Source organism: Mobula birostris, chromosome 11 (genome assembly GCF_030028105.1).
Source record: "Mobula birostris isolate sMobBir1 chromosome 11, sMobBir1.hap1, whole genome shotgun sequence".
Taxonomy (NCBI): domain Eukaryota; kingdom Metazoa; phylum Chordata; class Chondrichthyes; order Myliobatiformes; family Myliobatidae; genus Mobula; species Mobula birostris.
Window position 1 is genome coordinate 98464690 of NC_092380.1, and position 25364 is coordinate 98490053.

At 41.9% G+C, this 25364-nt stretch overlaps 1 protein-coding gene across 3 annotated transcripts in view; it reads right to left on the reverse strand.

The window, feature by feature from the left end:
• The window catches only part of prmt3 (protein arginine methyltransferase 3), a 286249-nt gene that overhangs the window by 205560 nt on the left and 55325 nt on the right, over nucleotides 1-25364 (reverse strand). For all 3 annotated transcript variants that reach the window (XM_072272745.1, XM_072272744.1, XM_072272746.1), the window contains 2 exons: nucleotides 10891-11012; nucleotides 5295-5394 (listed from right to left, as the gene is read on the reverse strand). In XM_072272745.1, the coding sequence (XP_072128846.1) occupies nucleotides 5295-5394; nucleotides 10891-11012 (222 nt within the window). The remainder of the gene's footprint in view (nucleotides 1-5294; nucleotides 5395-10890; nucleotides 11013-25364) is intronic.

Genomic DNA, 25364 nt, shown 5'->3' on the forward strand with positions numbered 1-25364 from the left:
GGCGAGAGCCAAGAGTAATTCCTTTTAACTTTTTCTACTCCATAACTGGACAAACGCGCGCCAAGTATACCGTTTCCTCTTCGCTTGTTTTCTGTGTGTCCTGCGCATGCCCAGTAGGAGGAGATTCGTCCAAATATCCGTCTAATGTGGGCAGAGATATTTTGAAAAAAGCTTAGTGTGGACGCCTGTCGTCTTTACTCGAAACTGGCGTTTTCAAAATTATCCGGTGTAGTGTGGACGTAGCCTCAGTTTCTGTGGTCAGTCACTGCGTTTCTGGTGCTCAACCTTGCCCATTTCCCCGTGCTTCTTCAAAAGAGCTTGGACAGCACATCATGAAACTCCTGTCAATGGGATTTCTGCTTAGCAGACCTTGTGAATGCAGGATGACCACCCTGTTTCTTGTTGCTATGCTCACTTTTACCAAGGTGTAAGAATTGATGATTTGAAGGTTAAATTGTCACATCTGCCCCACCCTCACCTTTTAGTTTGGTTGTTCTTCGCTCAGTTAGATTCCTTCTACACCTGTTTCTGTTTCAGTTAATTAGTTTAGTTCATTCAACTCTATGCCATTAATCATCAGTATCCTGTTTGTTATCTTTGTTTAATTATGAATTGGGCTATATACCTAAAAAGTAATCAAGTTTTTACTTGAAAAGGGGTCTGTCACTGAATATCACAAACAAGAAAAAATCTGCAGTTGCTGCAAGTCCAAGAAGCACACACAAAGGTCTCGGCCAGAGATGCCGACTGTACTTTTTTCCACAGGTGCTGCCTGGCCTGCTGAGTTCCTCCAGTATTTTGTGTCTATGACTGAATATGCTACTTTCTTTAACGAACTACAAAAATATCTCTGTAACATTTAATTTTCTTTGGAAAATGAGTATTTGGAAAACTAAAATTTGCTCTCTTCTACTGAATGCAGAAGACAAACAATAAACATTTAAAACAAAATTTATGTAAAAAATCTACGGTGCCTGAGTCTACAGTTAGAGTACTGTAAATGGAGGCAGTGTTTGTTCTGTTGATCATTAGCACCACATTCCCTGCAGAATCTGTTTAATAACGTAACACTGCAAAACAATTCACCTCTCAAGCAGCAGGACCTCTCAATGTTTCATTTTAATGTGCAAACAGTGGGCTGACACAGTTCAGAAAGTAACCCATTAGCTTAACAAACAATTCTATGTGCCCATTGCTTTTTAAATTGAATGGAGAAAAATAATGAATATTGAACAGTGACTGACGATTTATCAGCATTTCCTCATGCCTGGCCTTATTTCTGCACATATTTCCAAAAATGCATTTTTGTACAGAGACCTTTAAAAGAACTTGACTTTGCGACAGTTCATTGAATTGCAATGACACAAAGAGAAGGACAAACGTAAAATAAATATTTCAAAATATGTTTTTCTACGTAGCAATACTGTTATAAATCAGTAATACCACAGCATTATTATGCAGATGCTGTCTCCATTACATGAGATCATCACAGTCCAACTGTATAACGTACTACTCTATCCAAACATCTCCATTCCCCTTCCCCAAACTGATAGATATCTGCACATTCAGCTCTCCAGCTCAATGCGTTTCCCTTCTCACTACTTCTCCCAAATGATGTAGTTCTATACACCTACCCCCTCAGCCATCAGGCTCTTGAACCAAAGGGAATAAGTTAACTTCACTTTCCCCATCAAACAGAAGATGCAGAGGGGGATCACAAAGTCGAGGAAAGAGGACCGGGTCGAGACAACAGAGACTTATGGAGAAGAGGAGTTCGGTGGGTAATAAAATGGATGAGTTCACGGCGCTAGCCAGGTGTCAGAGAACATTCCGGGAGCGCAGTGTTATGTGTTTTACTGGGGCTGCACGAGGACATACCTGACCAAAACTTTTCCATGGACGGCTTCCAGACCATTCCGGGTTACCGGAAGTGCACTGAGAGCGGTAAGCGTAAAGGAGTTGGGTGCTTACTGTTCTGGTTAACAACAGATGGTGCAATCCGGGTCATATTACGATCGAGGAACGTGCTTGTAGACCAGATATTGAACTTTTTACTGTTGGACTTCGGCCATATTCCACCGAGATACAACACTGGGCAGCACAGGAGGTTGTTCCTGCCTGTGGCCATCGAACTTTGCAGCTCCTCCCGTGGAGGGTCAGACACCCTGAGCCAGTAGGCTGATCCTGGGCTTATTTCCATCTGGCATAGTTTGCATATTGTTGTTTGATTGATTGTGGTTTTTGTATTGCTATATTTATGCTCTATTCTTGGTTGGTGCGGTTGTAACAAAACCCAATTTCCCTCGGGATCAATAAAGTATATCTATCTATCTATCACTGAAATCTTCCTACAACCAATGGACTCCCTTTCAGGGACTCTTCATCTCATGCTTTTGATACTTATTGCTTATTTATATATTGTTGTTGTTTCTTTTTTTTGTATTTGCAGTTTGTTGTCTTCTGCACTCTAGTTGAATGCCTTGGTTGGGCAGTCTTTCATTGACTCTATTGTGGTTATTTTTCTATAGATTTATTGAGTAAGCCCACAAGAACATGGATCTCAGTCTCGTACTTGGTGACATATATGTACTAGCCTATTTCTGCTCCTATGTCTTATGGCCTAGGATAGTGTTTATGGTTCTCCTACAATGTGGTTAGAATGGAAGTAGGTATGGGGAGCTTCTCTCAACTCAATCTCCTCAACATGTGGAGACACTGCTGTGCTTTCTTGACTAAAGAGGTGGTGTTGAAGTACCAGGTGAGATCATCCCTTATGTGCATTCCCAGAGGCTAAGTGCACCCAATCTCTCCATGGAGGAACTGCGTACGTGCAGTCAAGAATGGTCAGCCTACACCTTCATAAAGACCACATCGTCACTTTCGTCTTACCCATGTTGAGACTCAAATTGCTGTCTTCACACTTTGCCGTTGTTGACGAGGCCAACCACTGCTGTGTCATCAAAACTTGATGATTCGGTTTAAAATGGATCTAGCAGTACAGTCATGCATCAGAGGCGTGAACAGTAGCAGGCTGAACCTACAGCCCTGGCGGGCACCAGTGTTCAATGTGGTATTTGCTGCCAACACAGACTTACTGTAGTCCCTCTGTCAGTAAGTCCCAAGATACAGTTAGAAAGAGAGGTGTTGAAGACCCAACGAACACAGTTTATCCACCAGCTTCTGGGGGATGATCATATTAAATGCCAAGGTGAAGTCAATGAACTGCATCCTAAACATGGGCCTAAACATTCACACTCTCTATCACTGGCGCAGTGTGGCTACAATTATCATCTACAAAATCTCTCAAACCTGTGTTCTGAACCAAGCTGACAAGGACAGCTGGCAGATGGAGTGCTATCATCTGCAATTTTCCTCCAAGTCCCACAAATGAGCAGTTGACAGCACACTAACATGCTGCATCACTCCGTGGTATGGAAACTGTACTGTGACAGACTGGAGGGCTCTATAACAATAGACAAAACGGCCCAACACATCACCAACTTCAGCCTATATAGCCTTCAAGGTCATACATACAGAAAGGTGCCAGGAAAACACCAGCAATATCATGAAGGATCTCACCAATCCTGCTCGGGGACTGTTTGTCACACTCCCATCAGGGAAGAAGCTACACAGCATCAAACCAACCCATCAAGCTGATCAACGCCTCCAGCTATTAACCCACCTCCACAACCACTACTTTGTCATTTCCTCTCACGGTCATATTATGTACAAATACTCCTCAATCTAGTATCACTTTATGTACAGACAATCAGTTTACGCATAAGCTAATCCTATGTATTCATATTTATTGTGTTTTTATTGTGTTCTTTCAGCATATTATGGGTTTTTTTTCTGCTGCATCAGATACGGACCAGCAATCATTTTATTCTTCTCTGCACTCGTGTACTGACAAATGACAATAAACCATCTTGAAGTCACTCAGCATCCTGCCTTACATGTTCAGTGTTTTCCCTTAATTGTAGCTGGATGCAAAACCTGGAGCTCGCTACCCGACAGCTCTGTGGAAGTACGTTTTTACTAGAAGGACTGCAGAGTTTTGAAACACAGTTCAACAACCTCATCAAGGTCACTGAGAAGTCTAATTCCAAAAAAAAATGCGAAGTGCTCAAACCTAATCTCGATTGGATTTTGCTTCTCAACCAAATAAAATCACACAATCCACAGCAATTTCCGAGAAAGCGTGAGCTCAACTTGCCTCCAGGGAAGAAGATACCAATCTGTTCAAGTCAAATGTAAAAATCTAGAGAAAAGAATTCAGCTATATAAACCCACATTAGTGAAGCCAATGGTTTTGTAAAAAAATTGTACCAGTGCATCATAACGGTGGCATTACAGAGCTGATTTACTACCACAATACGCAGAGTTTTCAGTATTGAATGGCACCTTTAAAGAGAAAGCAAAGTGCTATTTGCACAGCACCTATTCTCAACATGTTTCAAATCATTCTGGTGCCAACTACTGTAGGTATTAATGAAGTGTTGTAATCATGAATTTGCAAGCAAAATGAGCAAACATTTGTGTAATACAAGTCTCACACACAACAGTGAGTGAACATCTAATTAATCTGTCACAAGCAGTGTTGGTTGAGAACTGCGCATTTAGTACTTACAGGGAGAAAGAAATCAACAGTTAAAAGCAGCAAAGACCGAGGAAAGGAGGGACAATTCATAATTTATAAACAGAGTTTAGGAATAACTAAAAAGAACAAAAACGCAAGAGATTCTGCAGATATTGGAAATCCACAAAATGCTGAAGGAACTCAACAGGTCTGGCAGTATCTATGGAATGGAATAAAGAGTCGATATTTCAGACTGAGACCCTTCATCGGGACTGGAAAGGAAGGGGGAGGGGAAGGAGGCCATGCTGGAAGTTGATTGGTAAATCCAGGTGAGAGTGAGGGTAGTTGGGTGGGGGTGGGGGATTAAGTGAGACACTCGAAAATGATAAGTGGAAAAGGAAAAGGGCTGAAGAAGAAAGAATCTGGAAGGAGAGGAGAGTGACCTATGGGAGAAAGGGAAAGAAGAGGGTACCAGAGGGAGATAATAGGCAAGTAAGGAGGCGAAGGGGTAAGAGGGGAACCAAAATGAGGAATGGAAAAGGAGGAAGGGGATGGGGGAGAAATCACCAGAAGGTAGAAGAATTGATATTTGTGCCGTCAGATTGGAGGCTACCCACATGGAATAATGTTACTCCCACAACCTCATTGTGGCAGTAGAGGAGGCCATGGACCAACATGTTGAAATGGGAATGGGAATTAAAAAAGAGTAACTCACCATCCACTCAGAAATAATAACGTCCACCTTATCAACTGGGAGATCCACGTCCTCAATCCTTCCTCTGATCAGTGTTACAACATCATCCAGCTCATTTTCCCTAGGAGTAGAAATAGCAATATGTTGTATGGAAAAAATAACAAATTTCTTGTTATATCATACCGTATATAATGTTACTCGATATCAGAATCCAGCAATCCAATTACCTGTAACTGACGAATGATTGCACTGTATTGTCACTTGTTCTAAGCCACTTTCTTAAAATTGCTTTCAACTGGGATGGAATTAACAACTTGCATTTAAATGGTGTGCTGAAAGCAACAAGAAGTTCAAAAAGCCCAAGCATCAAAAGTTTGGACAAGCAGCCATCAGATTCCTGAACAGGCAATGAACCCACAAACACTACCTCGTTATTTTTGCTCTCTTTTTTGCATTACTTATTTAATTTTTAGCTATATTTCTTATTATAATTTCTTATATATTTTAAGCATCGCATTGTACTGCTGCCGCAAAACAACAAATTTCACAACATAAACCAGTGATAACAAACCAGATTCTGATTCAGATTCATGGACTTCCTGACAAAGCAAGCCTGATTTAGCTGGAGGGCATTGAGTGCGTAACTTCAAAGTTCAAAGCAAACTTATTATCAAAGTACATACAGTATATGTCACCATATACAACCCTGAGATTTGTTTTCTTGTGGGCACTCAGTAAATCCAAGAACCATAATAGAATCAATGAAAAGACCGCACCCAACAGGATGAACAAGCAACAATGTGCAAAAGACAACAAATAGTGCAAATACAAAAAAGAGAAATAATAATAATAAATAAATAAGCAATAAATATTGAGACGGTGAGATGAAGAGTCCTTGAAAGTGAGTCCACAGGTTATGGGAATAGTTCAGTGATGGGGCAAGTGAAGACCAGACAATTTAGAAAGCCTCACATATGTCTTTGTGTAATCCTGCAGATCACTCATATTTCAACTCTCGCCCACACTGACACGAAACCAGGGGCTAACCAAATGATTGGAGATTACATTTTAATTGGCCATCAGATACTTTGGAAGTTCCCCGTGCTATTTCCCCTCCAAGACCGTCAAATTAAGGATCAGAATTGGTTTAATCACTGGAATATGTCATGAAATTTGTTGTTCATATTATATATATATATAGTTAAATTAAACAAGTAGTGCAAAACCAGAAAAAAAAGACTAGTGAGGCAGTGTCCATCCATTCAATTTTCTTTCAGAAATTGGATGGCAGAGGGAAGAAACTGTTCCTGAATTGTTGAGTATATGTCTTTAGGCTTCTGTACTTGCCTGATGGTAGCAATGAGAAGAGGGCATGTCCTGGGTGATGAAGGTCCTTAATGACGGACGCCACCTTTTTGAGGCATCACTCCTTGAAGATGTCCTGGATGCTGGGGAGGCTAGTGCTCATGAGGGAGCTGCTGAGTCCACAACTTCTATTGACTGGGGATTTCATCCATTTTATTCTGACTAAACTGCTTTACTGATCCAATTGGATTTCCAAGCCCAAGCAATATAATCCTAAACTAACAGTCCATTAATAGATATTCCTCAGAAATCAAGGAACTACAGCTAGAATTCAATGTGCAATTTGCCACATTCCATAAAATAAAGAACGAATTTGTACCCATTGAATCTTATCTAATCAACGCTTCATTTACAAAGCCTCCCTGCTCTGAATCATTGTTTCAGCCTAGAGCACATAGCTCTCACTGAGACAAACTGGTCTGCTTCCAAAATTTACACTTACATTGGCCTCCAAGACCACATTTGGCTCTGATTAGAGGTCAGCTGACAAAAAAATAGAGAAAAAGAAGACTGAATGACTGTGATAGCAGACAGACAAACATGACTTTTAGAAGGTGCAAGGAAGCATAGAAGTCAAAGGAGTAAAAAAGAACAAGTTCAAAATATGCCTGATGATGAGACAGAGCTGTGGAAAAAAAAACAATTTCATTTCACCTGTAAGTATCCACACATAAAATACGAATGTGATTTATTTATTTATTTAGAGATCTAGCATAGTAACACGCCTCTCTGGCCCAGTGAGCTTGCCCCGCCCAATTACACCCATGTGACTAAGTAACGTGCAAACCTGTATGGCTTTGGAAATTGGGAGGAAACCAGAGCACGCAGAGGAAACCCACGCAGTCACAGGGTGAATGTATAAACTCCTCACAGAGAGTAGTGGAATTGAACCTTGGTCACAAGTGCTGTAAAAGCAGCAATAGGTAGATTGAACCAAAGTCTAACTTTATTAGATTACAGTGTCACTGTAGCATTACAAATGCACAGATATACAAATATTAGAAGAGAAATAAGAAAGAATAAAAAATAAGTAACCTCAAACAGTCTAACAGGAGGGGACCATCACTTTCCCAGTTATACGTTAACTCATTATAGAGTCTAATGGCCTAGGGTAAGAATACCTCATATAGCGCTCTTTGGAGCAGCACATTAGTATTCGTCTATTACTAAAAGTGTTCCTCTGTTCAGCCAAAGTGACATTTAGAGGGAGAGAAACATTGTCCAGAAATGCCAGGATTTTCCATTGGGTCCTTTGTTCCACCACAGCCTCCAGTGTGTCCAGTTTGACTCCTATAACAGAACCAGCCTTTCTTTTCAGTTTATTCAGCCTGTTGGAATTACTCATGTTGATGCCATTGCCCCAGCACACCACCACATAGATTTATCAATGATCTAGATGATAATGTGATGAACCGGATGCGCAAATTTGTGAATGACACCAAGATCGGGGGTGTAGTGGACAGTGAGGAAGACTACAATGTCTTGCAGTAGGATCTGGACCAGCTGGAAAAACGGGCTGAAAAATGGCAGATAGAACTTAATGCAGACAAGTGTGAGTTCCTGCACTTTGATCTTACATATTGAGCGGTCAGACACTGAGGAGTGTGGTAGAACAAAGGGATCTGGGAATACAGGTCCATAATTCATTGAAAGTGGTGTCACAGGTAGATCGGGTTGTCAAGAAAGCTTTTGGTAGATTGGCCTTTATGGATCAAAGTACTGTGTATAGGGGATGAGATATTATGTTGAAGTTCCATTACACGTTGGTGAGGTCTAATTTGGAATACTGTGTGCAGTTTTGGCCACCTACTTACAGGAAAGATTGAAAGAGTACAGAGAAAATCTACAAGGATGTTGCCAGGACTGGAGCACCTGAGTTATAAGGAAAGGTTGAATAGGTTAGAACTTTATCCGCTCGAATGTTAAAGATTGAGGGGAGATCGGATAGAGGTATACAAGATTATGAGGGGTATAGATAGGGAAAGTGCAAGCATGCTTTTTCCACTGAGGTTGGGTGAGACCATAACGAGATCATGGAATAAGGGAACAAGGTGAAACGTTGAAGGGGAACATGATGGAAAACTTCACTCAGAAAGTGGTGAAAATGTGGAACGAACTTCCAGCATTTTCATTCGTAAGGCCAGTGATGTTGTGGGGATGGAACTGGACTCTCTGATGGTGGTGTCTGAAAAGAGGATGCTGTCTAAGTTGTATGCCATCTGGGTCAATGTCTCCCATCCACTACATAATGTACTGGGTGGGCACAGGAGTATATTCAGCCAGAGACTCATTCCACCGAGATGCAGCACTAAGTCATTCCTGCCTGTGGCTATCAAACGTTACGACTCCTCCCTTGGAGGGTCAGACATCCTGAGCCAATAAGGCTGGTCCTGGACTTATTTCATAATTTACTGGCATAATTTACATATTACTATTTAACTATTTATGGTTCTATTACTATCTATTATTTATGGAGCAACTGTAACGAAAACCAATTTCCCCCGGGATTAATAAAGTATGACTATGACATAAGTGATGCTTGCAAGCTCAATTTCAACATTTAAGATAAGTTTGGATCGGAAAATGCTAGATGGGAGGAGTATGGAGCACTTTCGCCTGGGTGCAGGCCAAGGGGACTAGGCAGTTTAAGTGGTTCAGCATAGACTTGACAGGCCAAAGGGCCTGTTTCTGTTCTGTAGCCCTATCACATGGATTTCCTCCGAGCACTTCCATTTCCTCTCACGTTCTAAAGACATTCAGGTTTATAAGGGTTAGTAAGTTATGGGCATGCTATACTGGCACCAGAAACACGGCATCACTTGTGGGCATCCCACAGCACAATCCTTAGAATGTGTTAGATGTTGGTACAAACAACGCATTTTACTGTATGTTTCAATGCTTTAATGTGATAAATAAAGCTAATCTTTATAATCTTTCTGCCATATCCCAGCTTGTGTGCTGTGGTGTCTGAATTAAAACTCCTTGTTGTATATTTTTATCAGAATCACTTCTAGTTCTTCTCATCCCCATTCTCTACTTGCATGGACAACGGAACTGAAATAAATCAAAAGCTATTATCATCCCTCCACCACAGTGTGTTAAACCTTATAATTTTATTGAAATCCGAGAGAAATAGGAGAAAATACGTCATTGCGTGATTCAAACCACATGCAACTGCTGGTGTTTAATATCACAGCAGAATTTCCGAGGCCTGGGTGGTGTGCGTGCTATGAATCAATGTTGTAAAGATCAGGCAAGAGTCCAACACAAAGAAGAAATGACTAAGCTACTGCAGGTAGGGAGCACCAATGCAAATGTCTGACAGACAGCTGTCTGCACTGAAATATAGAATAGGAGAAACAGACAGTGCCAGAATTATTGCACAAAATGATGAATCCCTTGTAATTAATGAGCAAATGCCTAATGATGTCCAAAACATAGCAGTCCAAGGCCTGAGATATATGACTTCATTTACAACACAGCCCTAAATGCTTCTAACAGTGTGTAACACCACAACATTCACAAATATAACAGCACAGGAGGAGGCCATTTGATGCATTAAGTCAAAAGCTACACTCCTGCTGCTTTAGATGCCACGACACACCCTATTATCATGCCAGAGGCATCTGAAACCAGAAATCAAATACCGCAGTGTATCGCACATCAGTCTCACAAAAACCAACGCCAAATCTGGATTCGTACTTGACTGCTGTACACCGCTCATCTTAACCCAGAATTGTTTTAAACTGAAAGTCTTTATTCTTAGTCAATGAAACGAAATTAGTCAGCGGGCTTATTAATTAAGCAGCCAATCCTTTTGGCAAAAATAATGAGGAATAAGCCCACACACCAGCACGGGGTTCTGTGTTGCACCTCGTTCCCAGTCCTGTTTAATGTGGAGCTTTAGCTCCAAACACTGAAAGTTAATCAGCAAAGCATCTTCTTAAATTTAATGATTCTCTGCCCCAACATGCAGCTTATCCATCATACTGAATATGCTATTATCAAGACAGCTAAAGTTAGGCGGGAAACAATAATTACTCAAGCTGGTAAAATTTATTTCCTGTGAATGATCCTTATCTCAGTTCTTTTCTGTTATCTCTTTCACCCAGCATCCCCAATCTGTCTTCTGCCGGACTTCCAAAGCAAAAAAGGAATCATCTCATTAAAACGGCAATTTTTAAGAACAATGGCTGAAGCGAAAGCAGCCTGTCGAAGCTCAAAAGAAGCCAGAGTGTTACATTAATTTTACCTCACAATATCCATGGCCTGGTAAACGATCTCAGACTGGTCAACTCCAATCACATGCTTGGCCCCAGCTCTGGCTGCAAACATGGTGAGAATTCCAGTCCCACATCCAACATCCAAGATTACCTGGAATTTACATTAAAAAAATCATGGTGCAAATGAAAAACAAGGAATTAATAGCCATAATTAAAGAAACAGTATCTACAGCCTAAAATAGGATGCTTAGAAAATAACTGGATTGCATAGCACTTTATCTTTCAATGCTATATTTTCAAAAATTGAACAGATATGCCGGTAAATCACATTACAACTTCTTACATGAGAACTTTATAACAATTATTAAGTTGCACCCAGTGCCTTCAGTTGCATTCCACATTGGTGCATCTGATTTTTTTAAATTTATTACAATACAGAGCGGAATTGGCCCTCTGCCCCTCCGAGCCCAGCAATCCCCGACTTAATCCCAGTTTAATCACGGGACAATTTACAATGACCAATTAACCTACCAACTGGTACGTCTTTGGACTGTGGGAGGAAACCAGAGCACCCGGAGGAAACCCACATGTTCACAGGGAAAACGTACAAACTCCTTACAGGCAGCAGCGGAAATCTCAGCATAAGATGTGTACTTAATGAAATAAGCCCTTGCTTGCCTTGTGCCGATTACATTGGCATAAATTATGTTAATGCAGTTAAAACTGCCCCACATGTCAACCCCAGTGGAAAAAGTTCAAGAGTCCCAGAACAGCAAGTTACATTCTAGCTTCATTCACAATTTAACCGGACATTCAGCAGATTTTGTCAAGTCCACACGACATGCTAAAATTACAAGGGACAGCTTACTGCAACACTTAGCTACTGGGTTATTCAATCAAAGGTTGCCTCACTTGTAACTCTGTAGACAACACTCCATTACTGGAGGTCGTAGGAAAGGCATGCAGACTCCTTAAGAGGTTTAGGACATATTAGGACAAAAGACATATGCCCATCTGCAGATGGCTTGCTCCTTATGAATCTCAACAGAAACCACTCTCTGAATTTGATGATAAGCAACGGATCATATTCATGCTTCCAAAGTCTCTAAAGAGTTTAGGGTGGCACGGCAGCCTAACACTATTACAGCGCCAACGACCCGGGCTCAATTCCCCCATTCGCTGTAAGGAGTTTGCACGTTCTCCTCATGACCATGTGGGTTTCATTCAGGTGCTCTGGTTTCCTCCCACAGTCCAAAGATGTACAGGTTAGCAGATTAATAGGGCACATGGGTGCAATAGGTGGTGCAGGCAAAATATTTTGACATCTAAATTTAAAAAAACAGTGATTACACTGCATATCTCGCCACTCTGTTGCTGAGACAGCTCTTCCTCTCTGGAGGTCAAGGTTACAATGATTCTCAATGCCCTGGCTACTGGACCATTCCTGGCAGCTGGCATAGACTTCCGTCCTGTTTCTCAATGTGCTGCTCATCACAGGCTTGTTCTACACAAGCCGATGGCTCCACTCAGTGAGAGGAATCATTGTGACACCCGTCCCATGAAGCAGAGCAGTCCATGGGCAACCACTGCTCCTCAGGTATGCAATCTGGAATTCCAATCTCCAGAGTTAGATTAGATTAGATTATGAGGGCACGCAGTCCTCGTTTATTGTCATTTAGTAATGCATGTTTTAAGAAATGATACAATGTTCCTCCAGTACGATATCACAGAAACACAAGACAGACCAAGACTAAAAAACTGACAAAAACCACATAATTATAACATATCAAAGTTGCTGGTGAACGCAGCAGGCCAGGCAGCATCTGTAGGAAGAGGTGCAGTCGACGTTTCAGGCCGAGACCCTTCGTCAGGACTAACTGAAGGAAGAGTGAGTAAGGGATTTGAAAGTGGGAGGGGGAGGGGGAGATCCAAAATGATAGGAGAAGACAGGAGGGGGAGGGATAGAGCCAAGAGCTGGACAGGTGATAGGCAAAAGGGGATACGAGAGGATCATGGGACAGGAGGTCTGGGAAGAAAGACAAGGGGGGGGGAACCCAGAGGATGGGCAAGGGGTATAGTGAGAGGGACAGAGGGAGAAAAAGGAGAGTGAGAGAAAGAATGTGTGCATAAAAATAAGTAACAGATGGGGTACGAGGGGGAGGTGGGGCCTTAGCGGAAGTTAGAGAAGTCGATGTTCATGCCATCAGGTTGGAGGCTACCCAGACGGAATATAAGGTGTTGTTCCTCCAACCTGAGTGTGGCTTCATCTTTACAGTAGAGGAGGCCGTGGATAGACATGTCAGAATGGGAATGGGATGTGGAATTAAAATGTGTGGCCACTGGGAGATCCTGCTTTCTCTGGCGGACAGAGCGTAGATGTTCAGCAAAGCGGTCTCCCAGTCTGCGTCGGGTCTCGCCAATATATAAAAGGCCACATCGGGAGCACCGGACGCAGTATATCACCCCAGTCGACTCACAGGTGAAGTGTTGCCTCACCTGGAAGGACTGTTTGGGGCCCTGAATGGTGGTAAGGGAGGAAGTGTAAGGGCATGTGTAGCACTTGTTCCGCTTACACGGATAAGCTTACACTCTTCCTTCAGTTAGTCCTGACGAAGGGTCTCGGCCTGAAACGTCGACTGCACCTCTTCCTACAGATGCTGCCTGGCCTGCTGCGTGCACCAGCAACTTTGATGTGTGTTGCTTGAATTTCCAGCATCTGCAGAATTCCTGTTGTTTGTAATTATAACATAGTTACAACAGTGCAAAGCAATACCGTAATCTGATAAAGAACAGACCATGGGCACGGTAAAAAAAAGTCTCAAACTCTCGAAAGTCCCATCATCTCATGCAGACGGTAGAAGGAAGAAAACTCTCCCTGCCACGAATCTCCAGCGCCGCAAACTTGCCGTTGCAGCACCCTGGAAGCACCCGACCACAGTCCGACTCTGAGTCCATCCGAAAACTTCGAGCCTCCAACAGCCCTCCGACACCAAGCACTGAGCACCATCTCTGCCGGGCGCTTCGACCCTGGCCCCGGCCGCCAATCAACAGGCAAAGCCAAGGATTTGGGGCCTTCCCCTCTGGAGATTCTCGACCGCACAGTAGCAGCGGCAGCAAAGCAGGCATTTCAGAAGTTTGGCATCCTATTTCAACTCTACACTTGTCAAGCTCAGCAGCAGAACAAGAGGTCAGATGCTATCCTAGAAACAGGCAAACTGCTCACAAGTCTACTGAGGACGAGAACTCAAGAGAATAAGGACAGAGGTTAGCCACTTGGCCACTCAAGCCTGCCACACCACTCATTATTATGGCTGATTTTCAAACTTCTTTCACCTTCCCAGTTGCAGCAGACTCTCTAGGTCCAAACAAAGGTGTAATTGTTCATCTCTAACATCTTTCTTTTACAACCACAAGATACTGCTGGATATTAAGAATATCAGAGACTGCAGTTCTACCCCATCACGGGTGGTGCGCAAAGCCAGTCCGCAATCCGACAAATGGTGCAAATCGTTGTCTTTTTGGTATGATTGCAAGACCATGCTGCAAGGTCGCGCGTTACAGCCATCCAGAGGAGGAGATGCCAGAGGCGACGTGGAACAGCTGGGTTGGGGTCTGGCTGCTAACATCGGTGATGCTCTCCAGTGTTCGCTCGGTGCAGATGGTGCGTCCATCTGCATCTGCACCAGTGCGTGATGAAGAACTCCTGCATGCTTGTTCTTGCAGAAACATGCTTCCAGGAATACATCCTATGCACCATCAATCTACAGGCACTTGGGTTATATTATTTTTTTTTTGTAACTGTAGGTTGCTATCATAATTGTACGTGCTTTATGCTGTGTATTTTCCACCTTGGCTCTAGAGGAATGCTGCTTCGTTTGGCTGTATTCATATGTCTGGTTGAATGACAATTAAACTTGAACTCTCTTGCACCAGTTCATCACAACTCCCCCCAACTTCTTGATCTTTCAAATATTTTTTCTAACCTCATCTTAAATACAGTGGATGCTGGTTAACTGGTCCATCGGCCTATTGGGGCAGCCGCTTATTTGGGACAATTCTAAACAACAAAAACTAATCAAGAAAATAGCCGGGATTTTCTTTGTTTAAATGGGACATTATACTAATTAATTGGCAGGAGACTGTTTCTAACTAGCCATCAGTTACATGAATATAAGACACTACCCTCTGTGCAAACAGTTTTTAAATAGTGCCAGCCATGTGTGTTTGTGTTCAAAAAACAGTGATTTTTGTCACTGATAGTTGACAAGAAATAAGCAGTAAGACAATTTAGAATTGTTTTTCTCGCTGTGGTCTCAAGCATTCAGGCTTGGAGATGCCAGAAATGGTCAGGAGTGAAAATTAAATTATTTCACTACTTCAACAAGTTGGGAATTGTGAAGAATTCGAAGGTATCGAAAATAGTCTTGATTATAACAAAGATAATGAAGATTTGGAGAATGCAATCGTAGAAAGCATTAGATGAAGACAGTCCATTATCTGCACTAGGTGTCTGCACTAATTTTGTTCGAACACAGCAGCATGTTGGTTGTTCATGGTTTCTGACAACGGCAATGAAACTTGTGCAGGAGAATTTTTTAAAAGTGGAAAAGCCGTCGCACTGGGACAGTTGCACTCTCTCGACCTCGGAAGTCCAAGTCCAGAGGTAGGAGTTGTTTTTCATTTAAATACATAATATATTACCCGGTTAATGGTAGTTTGTCTTTCTTATACTTTTTTACTTATTTCCATGAAATTTCAGCAAATTGAAGCAGCTGCTTCATTGGGCCAAAATGTACTGGTCCCGATGCGTCCCAATTAACCAGAATCCACTGTATATCTAATGATCTATTAGCTTGCATCAGGAGGAGAGAAGTCCAGAGATTCATGACCCTCCAGGAGACATTCTATGCAACTCAGTTTTAAATGTTTGGCCTATTATTTTGCTGCTATGCCTTTTTTTTTTGTGACTCAAATGACTAGCTTTATCTGTACATAGAAACATATAGTGAAATGCATCGTCTGTGTCAAATCAAATCAGCAAGAACTGTGCTGAGCGGCCCAAAAGTGTCACCATGCTTCTGGTGGCAGTACAGCATGCCCACAAATTACTAATCCTAACCTGTACATCTTTGTAAGGTGGGAAGTAAGCTGGAGCACCCAGAGGAAACCCACACAATCACAGGGAAACGTACAAATTCCTTACAGACAGCAACCGGATTCGAACCCCAATCTTACAGCTCATGTTGTAAAGCATTGCACTAACTGCTACACTACCATGCCGCCCTACTGCTGGAAACATCTCGACACATATCCTGTCAAGCTCCCTGAGGGTCTTCTATATTTGAATAAGATAACTCCTTCTAAATTCCAAGCAATACAAACCCAAACTGATAGCCTCTTTATACGGCAGCCATCTCATTGCAGAGAATAGCCTGGTGAAAATCCCTTGAACTGTCTCCAATGCTACTCCATCTTCTTTACTTAAGGGGACCAAAACTGTGCACAGTAATCTAAGTGTGGCCTCACCAACACCCTGTACAGCCATAACAAAAGTCTATGTTGTTAAACTCCAGCTTATTTTGACTTCTTAAACTCCTTACCATTGAGCACATCAACAAGGAGCCCTGCCAGAAGAAAGCAGCACTCATCATCAATGATCCCCACCATCCAGGACATGTTCTCTTCTCACTGCTGCCAACAGAAGGAGGTAAAGGAACCTTCAGTCCAATGCCACCAGGTTAAGGAAAAGTTGTTACCCTTCAACTATCAGGCCCCAGAACCAGCATGAATCTCTTCACTCACCTCAACTCTTAACTAATCTCACAAAGTACAGGCTCATTCTCAAGGACTCTACAACTCATGCTCTCTGTATTAATTAATTCAATCACTCATTAGTTTTTTTTTTATCTTTTGTTTATTTACACCGTTCGTCATCTTTGGCAGATCGGTAGTTAGTCAGCCTTTGTGTTTACTTTTCATTGATCCTATGGTATTTCTTTGCTCTACTGTGAATTCACGCAAGAAGGTGAACCTCAAGATTGTCTATGGTGACATTCACACATTCTGAAAATCTACTTTGAACTTGAATTTTAGCAACAAAGGCTGGCATGCTGGTTCACATTCTTAATTACTTGTGGACATGCCTGTCAACATTTAGTGATTCTTGCAACAGATCAGCTAGATCCCACTGAAATTCACTCCGTTGCAGTCTCGCTGCATTTCGATAATAATCTACCTTTGACTTCTCTAACGGAAGTACATGACCTCACACTTCCCCACAATAAACCGCACTTGCCAGGCGTTTCCTCCATTCACTCTTCCACCTATCTCACATCACCAACAACTTGGAAACCTTAAATTTCACTCCTTCCCCAAGCTCATTAATCTAAACTCTACACATCTGAAGGCCAAAAAAACTGATTCCTGGGAATGGGAATGCTTACAAGAGATTCTGCAGATGGTGGAAATCTTGAACAACACACACTAAACGCTGGAGGAACTCAGCAAGTCAGGCAGCATCTACTGAGGGGAATAAACACAATGCTTTGGGCCAAGACCCTCCATCAAGTTCACCTCTCTCCTAACTTTCCTCAATGGTCCACTGTCGTCTCCTATTAGATTCCCTCTTCTTCAGCCCTTTCCCTCTTCCACCTATCCCCTTCCAGCTATTTATTTCAACATTCTACCCACCCACCTCACACCTCACCTGCTCTCACCTATCACCTGCCAACTTGTACTCCCTTTCCTCCCCCTACCTTCTTATTCTGGTTTCCACCCCTTCTCTTTCCAGTCCCGATGAAGGGTCTCAGTCTAAAAATCAACTGTTTATTTGCCTCCGTAGCTGCTGCCTGACTTGCCGAGCTCCTCCAGAATTTTGTATGTGTTCTCCTTGGATATTTCACTGCCTACATCCTTGCAGCTTGATTAGGGTCCATTAATTTCAACTCTCTGTCATCAAAATTTGAAGTAAATTTATTAGCAAACTACATATATGTCACCACATGTCACCCTGAGATTCATTTCCTTGTGGGCATTCACAGTAAATACAAAGAAACACAATACAATCAATGAAAAACTGCAGACAACAAAAACGGACAAAGAACCTATGTGCAAAAGACAACAAATGGTGCAACTACAAAAAAAAAGAAAAACAAAGCAAAATAATAATAAATAAAATAAGTAATAAATATCAAGAACATGAGTTGAAAGTGAGTCCGTAGGTTGTGGAATCAATCCAGCGTTGGGGTGAGTGAGGTTATGAAGTGTAATAACTATCCCTGACCCTAGTGCTGTTTTCTCTGTGACAGACAATCTTCGATCCAGAGTTCCGATCTACTTCTAAGTGGCATCATTCTGCTAAATGAGAACATCAAGCTGTTCCTTGGTGACATACTGCTGCTTCATGCTGCTCTTGTTTGGCAGAGACCAGATTTCTCGTTGGATAGGCTCCAGACAAGTTTATGAGACAGACATCATGATACTGCCAAACAATCCCCATTCCCAGCACCGTAAAGCATGCAGGAAATCTCCTACTGAGAATCATCAGCATTCTTGTGAAAAGGCATCCTGTGACATGACATACGCGCACAACACACCCCTACCTCTGTGCTCTCATCGTAATAAGCACATTTTAAGGTTATCTTCTTTTACATGACGCAGCCATTATTGGCAGGTCAGCATTTACTGCCATCCTGAACTGCCCTCAAGGTGGTGAGATGAGCTGCTACAGCGCATGATTTCTGCATCTGGATATTTTTGACCCTCTGGTGAAAAACCCTCAGCAGAGCAAATCTGTTCTCCTTACTGAATTTACTGTCGGTCTTAAGTCGCAAATGGACCCATGTAGATTTGTGCCCACCTGCCGACACAGCCTAACTTCAAAAAGATTGCTGCTGGCAATACCCAATCTCATGAATGAATAAAAAAAAAGATAAAAACATATTATAATATGCATATTTTTTTCTCTTTGACATCAAATCAGGAGATTAAAACGTCAGCTGAGTTTTCTTGTGAAAATTATCTTAAATCTTTCTGGAACCAGAGGGCACAGCCTCAAAATTGAAGGGTATCGATTTAGAACAGAAATGAGGAGGAATTTCTTTAGCCAGAGGGTGGTAAATCTGTGGAATTAATTGCCACAGATGGCTATTGAGGCCAAGTCACTGGGTATATTTAAAGAGAAGTTTGATAGGTTCTTGATTAGTAAGGGTGTCAAAGGTTAGAGAGAGGGCAGGAGAATGGGGTTGGGAGGGAAAATGGTATCAGCCACAGTGGGATGGTGGAGCAGATTCAATCTGCTCCTATGTCTTAGAGTCTAAATTATGTTATTTCATTTTCTATCAGAATTTTTCCTTAGGAACTCATAATAAATTTTATTTCACTACCCAAAATTGGCTAACCTCTGCAAATTTCTTTCCATGGAGGCCAGAAATCAAAACCTTATGGTGCAGTCTGCGACATACATAGCAAAAGAAAATTTAAATTGGTTTTATTCATCAAAGCAATTGCATATTTTAGAGAACAAATGTATTTTTTTCTTCATGACCTTCAAAATAAAATTTGAAATTATGTCTTCACTAGAAGTAATTTAACAATTCAGTATTTGATCATTAAACACTGTTCACTAATGGACTGCAGTTGCAATAAATTAACAGGAGCCGTGATATCTTTTCCTATTCAAACAATAAAGCTACTTCGTACGGTAGTCAGCAATTCTATTGTAAAACCCTCCCCCACACCACAATGCTCAACCTTGTGTAAAACAAGGCCTTAAAAGGATTGAATATGTAGAGCACAAAATCATTTCTATCACAGCGAGATGCAAAGTCAGTACATCTATAGTTTATATTTGTATATTTTCATATATAATTGGTACAATGGGACAGAGGTGCTGAATTTAAATTGTTAGATATTCAAGAACTGAATCACTCAAATGATGTCAACTTGGAGGATTTGATTAGTATTAACAGAGCAATATTATGAATTACTATAAATTTCTGATCTTGCAGTTAGTTTCTTTGCGATTTCTGATGATACTGAACAGGGGACCATCGATAAAGCTAATAATGTGCAATCACGCTTTCGATGACTGCATTGAACAGTAAGAAACAGACTTTTATCAGAAGCTTCATTCATCCGCGGCTTCTTCATGGGAAATGCTGTCAATGCAAAATTGATTCAGCTCATTCCAATGCAGCAGATAAGGATGCATTTTTCAAGTATGCTTTGGAAGAACAAAGTCTAAAAATAACACAAGTTCACAATTGAACTGGAAATGCTTTGAACCTTGGGTTCAATTTGCCAATCTTTTTCAATACATAATTGCATTTAAATAATTATCTCAATATCAATGAAATACAAAGCAAATATATATCAGAGCAATCTTCAAAGTCACTATAATGAACATCCTTGAAATAGTGCATGGCGCATCAGAACTATGCAGTTTAATGTTCAATTCAGGATCAAATATGATGGAAGGTCTAAGGAAAATCTGGTCTATGGAAAGATTGGTCGGAAAGAGGTTAGGAGAATTCAGGGTGATGTGCTTTCTGTCATTCTGTGCTACAGCTGAAAATCAACCAAGACTTGAATTCAACAGGCAACTTAAAACCACAAAAATAATCCTGATGGGAGGGTCTCAACCCAAAATGTCAACAGTCCATTTCCCTCCACAGCTGTTGAGTTCCTCCAGCATTTTGTGTGTTGCGCCAGGTTTCCAGTATCTGAAGTCTCTCTTGTGTCATTACAAAAGCAATCAATGCAAGAGTGGATATGGGGAGGATGGTTCCAGTGGTGGGAGGGCCTAGGACCAGACGGCACAACTTAGAATAGAAAGGCATCCCTTTAAAACAGATACAATCATGTACTTCTTTAGCCGAAGGCTGGTGAATCTGTGGAATTCAATTGCCACATATGGTTGTGGAGGCCAAGTCATTGGGCATACTGAAAGCGGACTTATACAGGTTCTGATTAGTAAGGGTGTCAAAGGTTATGGGGAGAAAGGTGTTGAGAGTGATAATAAATTAGCCATGATCGAATAGCAAAGCAAGCTCGACGGGCTAAATGTCTAGTTCTGCTCCTATGTCTCATGGTCTTATTAAGACCACACTCACTCAGGTGTGAAGAGAAAGAAGGATGGATACTTTGGAGGGTTTGAAGCTAACATTGTCACAAAGCAGGGAAAAAAAAATTTGTTGGAGTCTTATACATTAACTTAGTGAGGACACGTGGGAGGAGGAGGACAGAATATTGTCAGGCAACAGAAGGTGTTAAAGCTGGTGGGAGGCTGGATGGTCAGAACATAGTATAAACAACTATAGAAAATCAGCAATTATACTAAACCTAACAGCAACAGGAGTGGCTTTGCAATTACATAATATCATATCAAAGTAAATTTATTATCAAGGTATGTATATGTCACCAAATACTACCTGATATTTATTTTCTTGCAGGCATGCATTCACAGCAGAACAAAGAAATAGAATAGAATCAATGAAAATCTGCACGCGAAGACTGACAACCACCCAACTGCGCAAATATAAAAAAACAAAAATTAACAATGAGTAAATAAGTAAATAAATAATTCTGAGAACATGATTTGTAAAGTCCTTGACAATGAGTCCATAGGTTTTGGAATCAGTTTAGTGTTGAGGTGAATGGATCAGAATCAAGTTCAATATATGAGGGGTGATTGATAAGTTAGTGGCCTAAAACCTAGCACATTTATTTTCTGACATTTACACACTTAGTCCAGTGGTTGTGGAGCATATGGATCCCTTCTTTGTAGAAGTCAGCGTCTTGGACCTCCAGAAGTGGTCCACAGCATGGGGTGATTGATAAGTTCATGGCCTAAGGTAAAAGGCGATGAGTTATTAACTTCAAACTTTCTGCACTTTCACTCAGAGTTGAACTGCACGTGCACGTAACAAGAGCTGTATAACTCATCTCCTTAGGCCACAAACTTATCAATCACCCCTGCTGTGGACCACTTCTACAAAGAAGGGATCTGTATGCTCCACGACTGCTGGACTAAGTGTGTACATGTAGGAGGGGACTATGTTGAAAAATAAATGCGCTAGGTTTTCTAAAATTAACTGCTTCTACATTAGGCCACAAACTTATCAATCACCCCTCGTAATTTGCACATGTCATGAAATCAGTTGTTTTGCTGCAGCAGTACACAGTTACCACACAGTTGAGTTATCCACTCTGGTTCAGGAACCTAATGATAGAAGTGTAATAACTGTTCCCTAACCTGGTGCTGTGGGACCTAAATTTCCTGTCCCTCAAGTGTTTATCTATCCCAGAGAATATTATAGCTAACAGATTATCAAGTCAACTTGCTCTAGTACTGTTACATTCATTTAGTTGTGCAAGTTATGCATAATTTAAGTCAATTTAAGTTTATATTAACTTAAATTTGTCATTTTTATAAAATAATGTGTCACTGGTGCAAAAGCTAATTTTTACATAGCATTTGTACACTGTGTGCACATGCTTATGTCAATAAACTTGAACTAAGCACAAAATTAATTTCCTCAAAGTTCACACAGTGCGAATGAGGGAGAAATTAGCTGTAACCAGAGTATAGCCAGCGATAAATCTACAGATAATAATGAGTCAAACAAGAGGAAGTACACTGCAAAAAAAAGAGTAAAACTGATAGAAAAGGAACTGAACAAGGAGTGGAGAGAGTGCTGATTAACTGAACAATAATAATACGGTTGTGTGCAAAAGTCCTAGGCAGCCTGGATTTTTTATATGGCTTCAGATGGTATGTACCACAGCTGAAAATAAACTAATTTGTAGATCACAGAGCCATAATCTCAAAATCATCAAAGTTGTCTGGGTTTACCTGCAGCGACAGAGTAAGCAAGACAATCAGAGTCTACAGAACAACTGTGGCAAGTTCTCCAGGATGCTTGGAACAGCCTACCAGCCAATTTCCTGACAAAACTGCACTACAGTGTACCACGCTGTTCCTTTCTGAGGAGTGGGGTACCACCCCGCTAACTGACTGAAAGGAACCATCATCATCCTATGGGATGGATAGCCAGAGAGAGAGACAGACAGACACACAATGTACCTAAGAGGATTACTGCAGTTTTAAAGGCAAAGGATAGTCACATCAAATATTAATTTGATTTAGTTTTTGCTTTTACAGCTACTGCTCGTTATAATTTTTTTGATAGCTAGTAACTTTTCATTTCATTATTTTTGAAAGTACCTTCATTTTACAGAACTTTAGGATTTATTTAAATCTTACATCCATCCTTCAACCAGAGGGAGTAAGAATCTTTGCGTTATGACTCCGTCGCAATGTACCAACATGTGAATTTAAAAGTCTAATGGCTTGTAGAAAGAAGCTGTCTCATAGCCTGTTTGTCCTGGCTTTAATGCTGCGGTACCATTTGCCAGATGGAAGCAGCTGAAAGAGTTTATGGTTGAGGTGCCTGGTGTCCCCAATGATCTTCCAGGCCTTTTTTCTGCACCTGCTTCTATAAATGTCCTCAGTGGAGGGAAGTTCACGTCCACAGATGCACTGGGCTGTCCGTACCACTCTCTGCAGTGCCTAGCGATCAATGATGGTGCAGTTCCTGTACCAGGCAGTGACACAGTCAGTCAGTATACTCTCAGTAGTACCCCTGTAGAAGGTCTTGAGGATGCCAAACTTCTTCAGTCACCTGAGGTGGAAGAGACACCCTCGTGTTTTTTTTTGCCACAAAGCTGGTGTGTACAGTCCAGGTGAGATCTTCAGTGATGTGTATACCAAGGAACTTGAAATTACTCACCCTCTCAACTGCAGTCCCATTGATGTTGATCGGGGTGAGCCTGTCTCCATTCCTCCTGTAATCAATGATCAGCTCTTTTGTTTTTTTGGACATTGAGGGAGAGGTTGTTATCCTGGCACCACTGCGTCAGGGTGTCAACCTCTCCTCTGTAGGCTGTCTCATTACCACTAGAAATAAGGCAGATCAAGGTCACGTCACCTGCAAATTTGATCAGCAGATTGGAGCTGTGTGTGCAGTACAGTCGTGGGTATAAAGGGAATAGAGGAGGGGACTCAGAACACAACCCTGGGGAACACCTGAGTTGAGGGTCAGAGGGGCAGAGGTGAGGGAGCCCATCCCTACCACCTGCCTGTCGGCAATCCGATAGGAAGTCTAGGAACCAGATGCACAAGGTGGGGTGCAGGCCGAGGTGTCTGAGCTTCCTGTTAAGTCTGAAGAGAATTATGGCGTCGAATGCTGAACTGTAGTCCAGGAACAGCATTCTAACATATGCATCCCCCTTCTCCAGGCGAGTGAGGACGGTGTGTAGTGCTGTGCTATGGGCATAATCGGTAGACCAGTTCCGTCAGTCTAAGACTTTTGCACAGTACTGTATATGCAAAAAAGGAAAAGGATGCCTTCATTTTGGATGGCAGGTCCAATGGATGGAGTCAAATAGAGACATTATTAAACACGGAAATGAGGAGAGCAACAGGAAATAGGCAAAGACTGTGTGAGGAGCACTGTCAGCAGTAGATCAAGAGAACAAGCATTGGGCCTCATTCAAACAACTGTCCGGGACATTCATTACTGTTGGTTTTGGGCTGAAGTGTAGGGTAGTAGGAGGAGAGGAAACCAACAGAGGCATATTTGATACAACAGCCTATTTTCACCTTAAGTGCAAACAGAGAGAGAAGGAAATGGAAGCTCAAGGAGACAAATTAAAGTCTAGAAGCTTCATCCTCCCTGTTCAACATGACAATGGAACTGCGAAAGAGGGAAAAAAAATTCTATTCAATAAAGAATGATGACACACATCTGATGATGTAACTATCCTCGCTACTGGCATTAGTTCTCAGGCGTGTTTAAGCTAGTATAATATGGCAAAAAGGTGTTTGCTCGTCCTACCACTAAACATATCTTTACCTCCACCTCCTCTGCTTTCCTGGGGATTCCAAGATTCCCTTGACTATTCATCCATCCACACTAATCTCCCTCAGGCACTTATACCTGCAGGTGGCCAAAGTGCTACACCTGCCCATACACCTCCTCCCTCGCCTCCATTCAGGGCCCCAAACAGACCTTCCAGGTGAGGCAGCATTTGACTACAAATCTGCTGGGGTCACCTATTGTGTCTGATGCTCCCGATGCAGCCTCCTCTATATTGGTGAGTCCCGTCATAAATTGGGGGACCGCTTCATCGCGCACCTCCGCACCATCCGCCACAAGCCGGACTTCCCAGTGGCCAAGCATTTTATTTCCAAGTTCTATTCCCATTCAGGCATGTCGATCCATGGTCTCCTCTTGTACCAAGATGAAGACACTCAGGGAAGAGGAGCAGTTCCTTATATTTCGTCTGCGTACCCTCCAACCTGATGGTATAAATATCGATTTCTCCTTCCAGTGAACAAATCCCCCCATTTCCCACTCTGATCTTTGACTTCTTCTCATTTGCCTATTACTTACCCGTGAATCCCTTCCTCCCCCCCACCCCCCTCTGCTCATCCACTCTC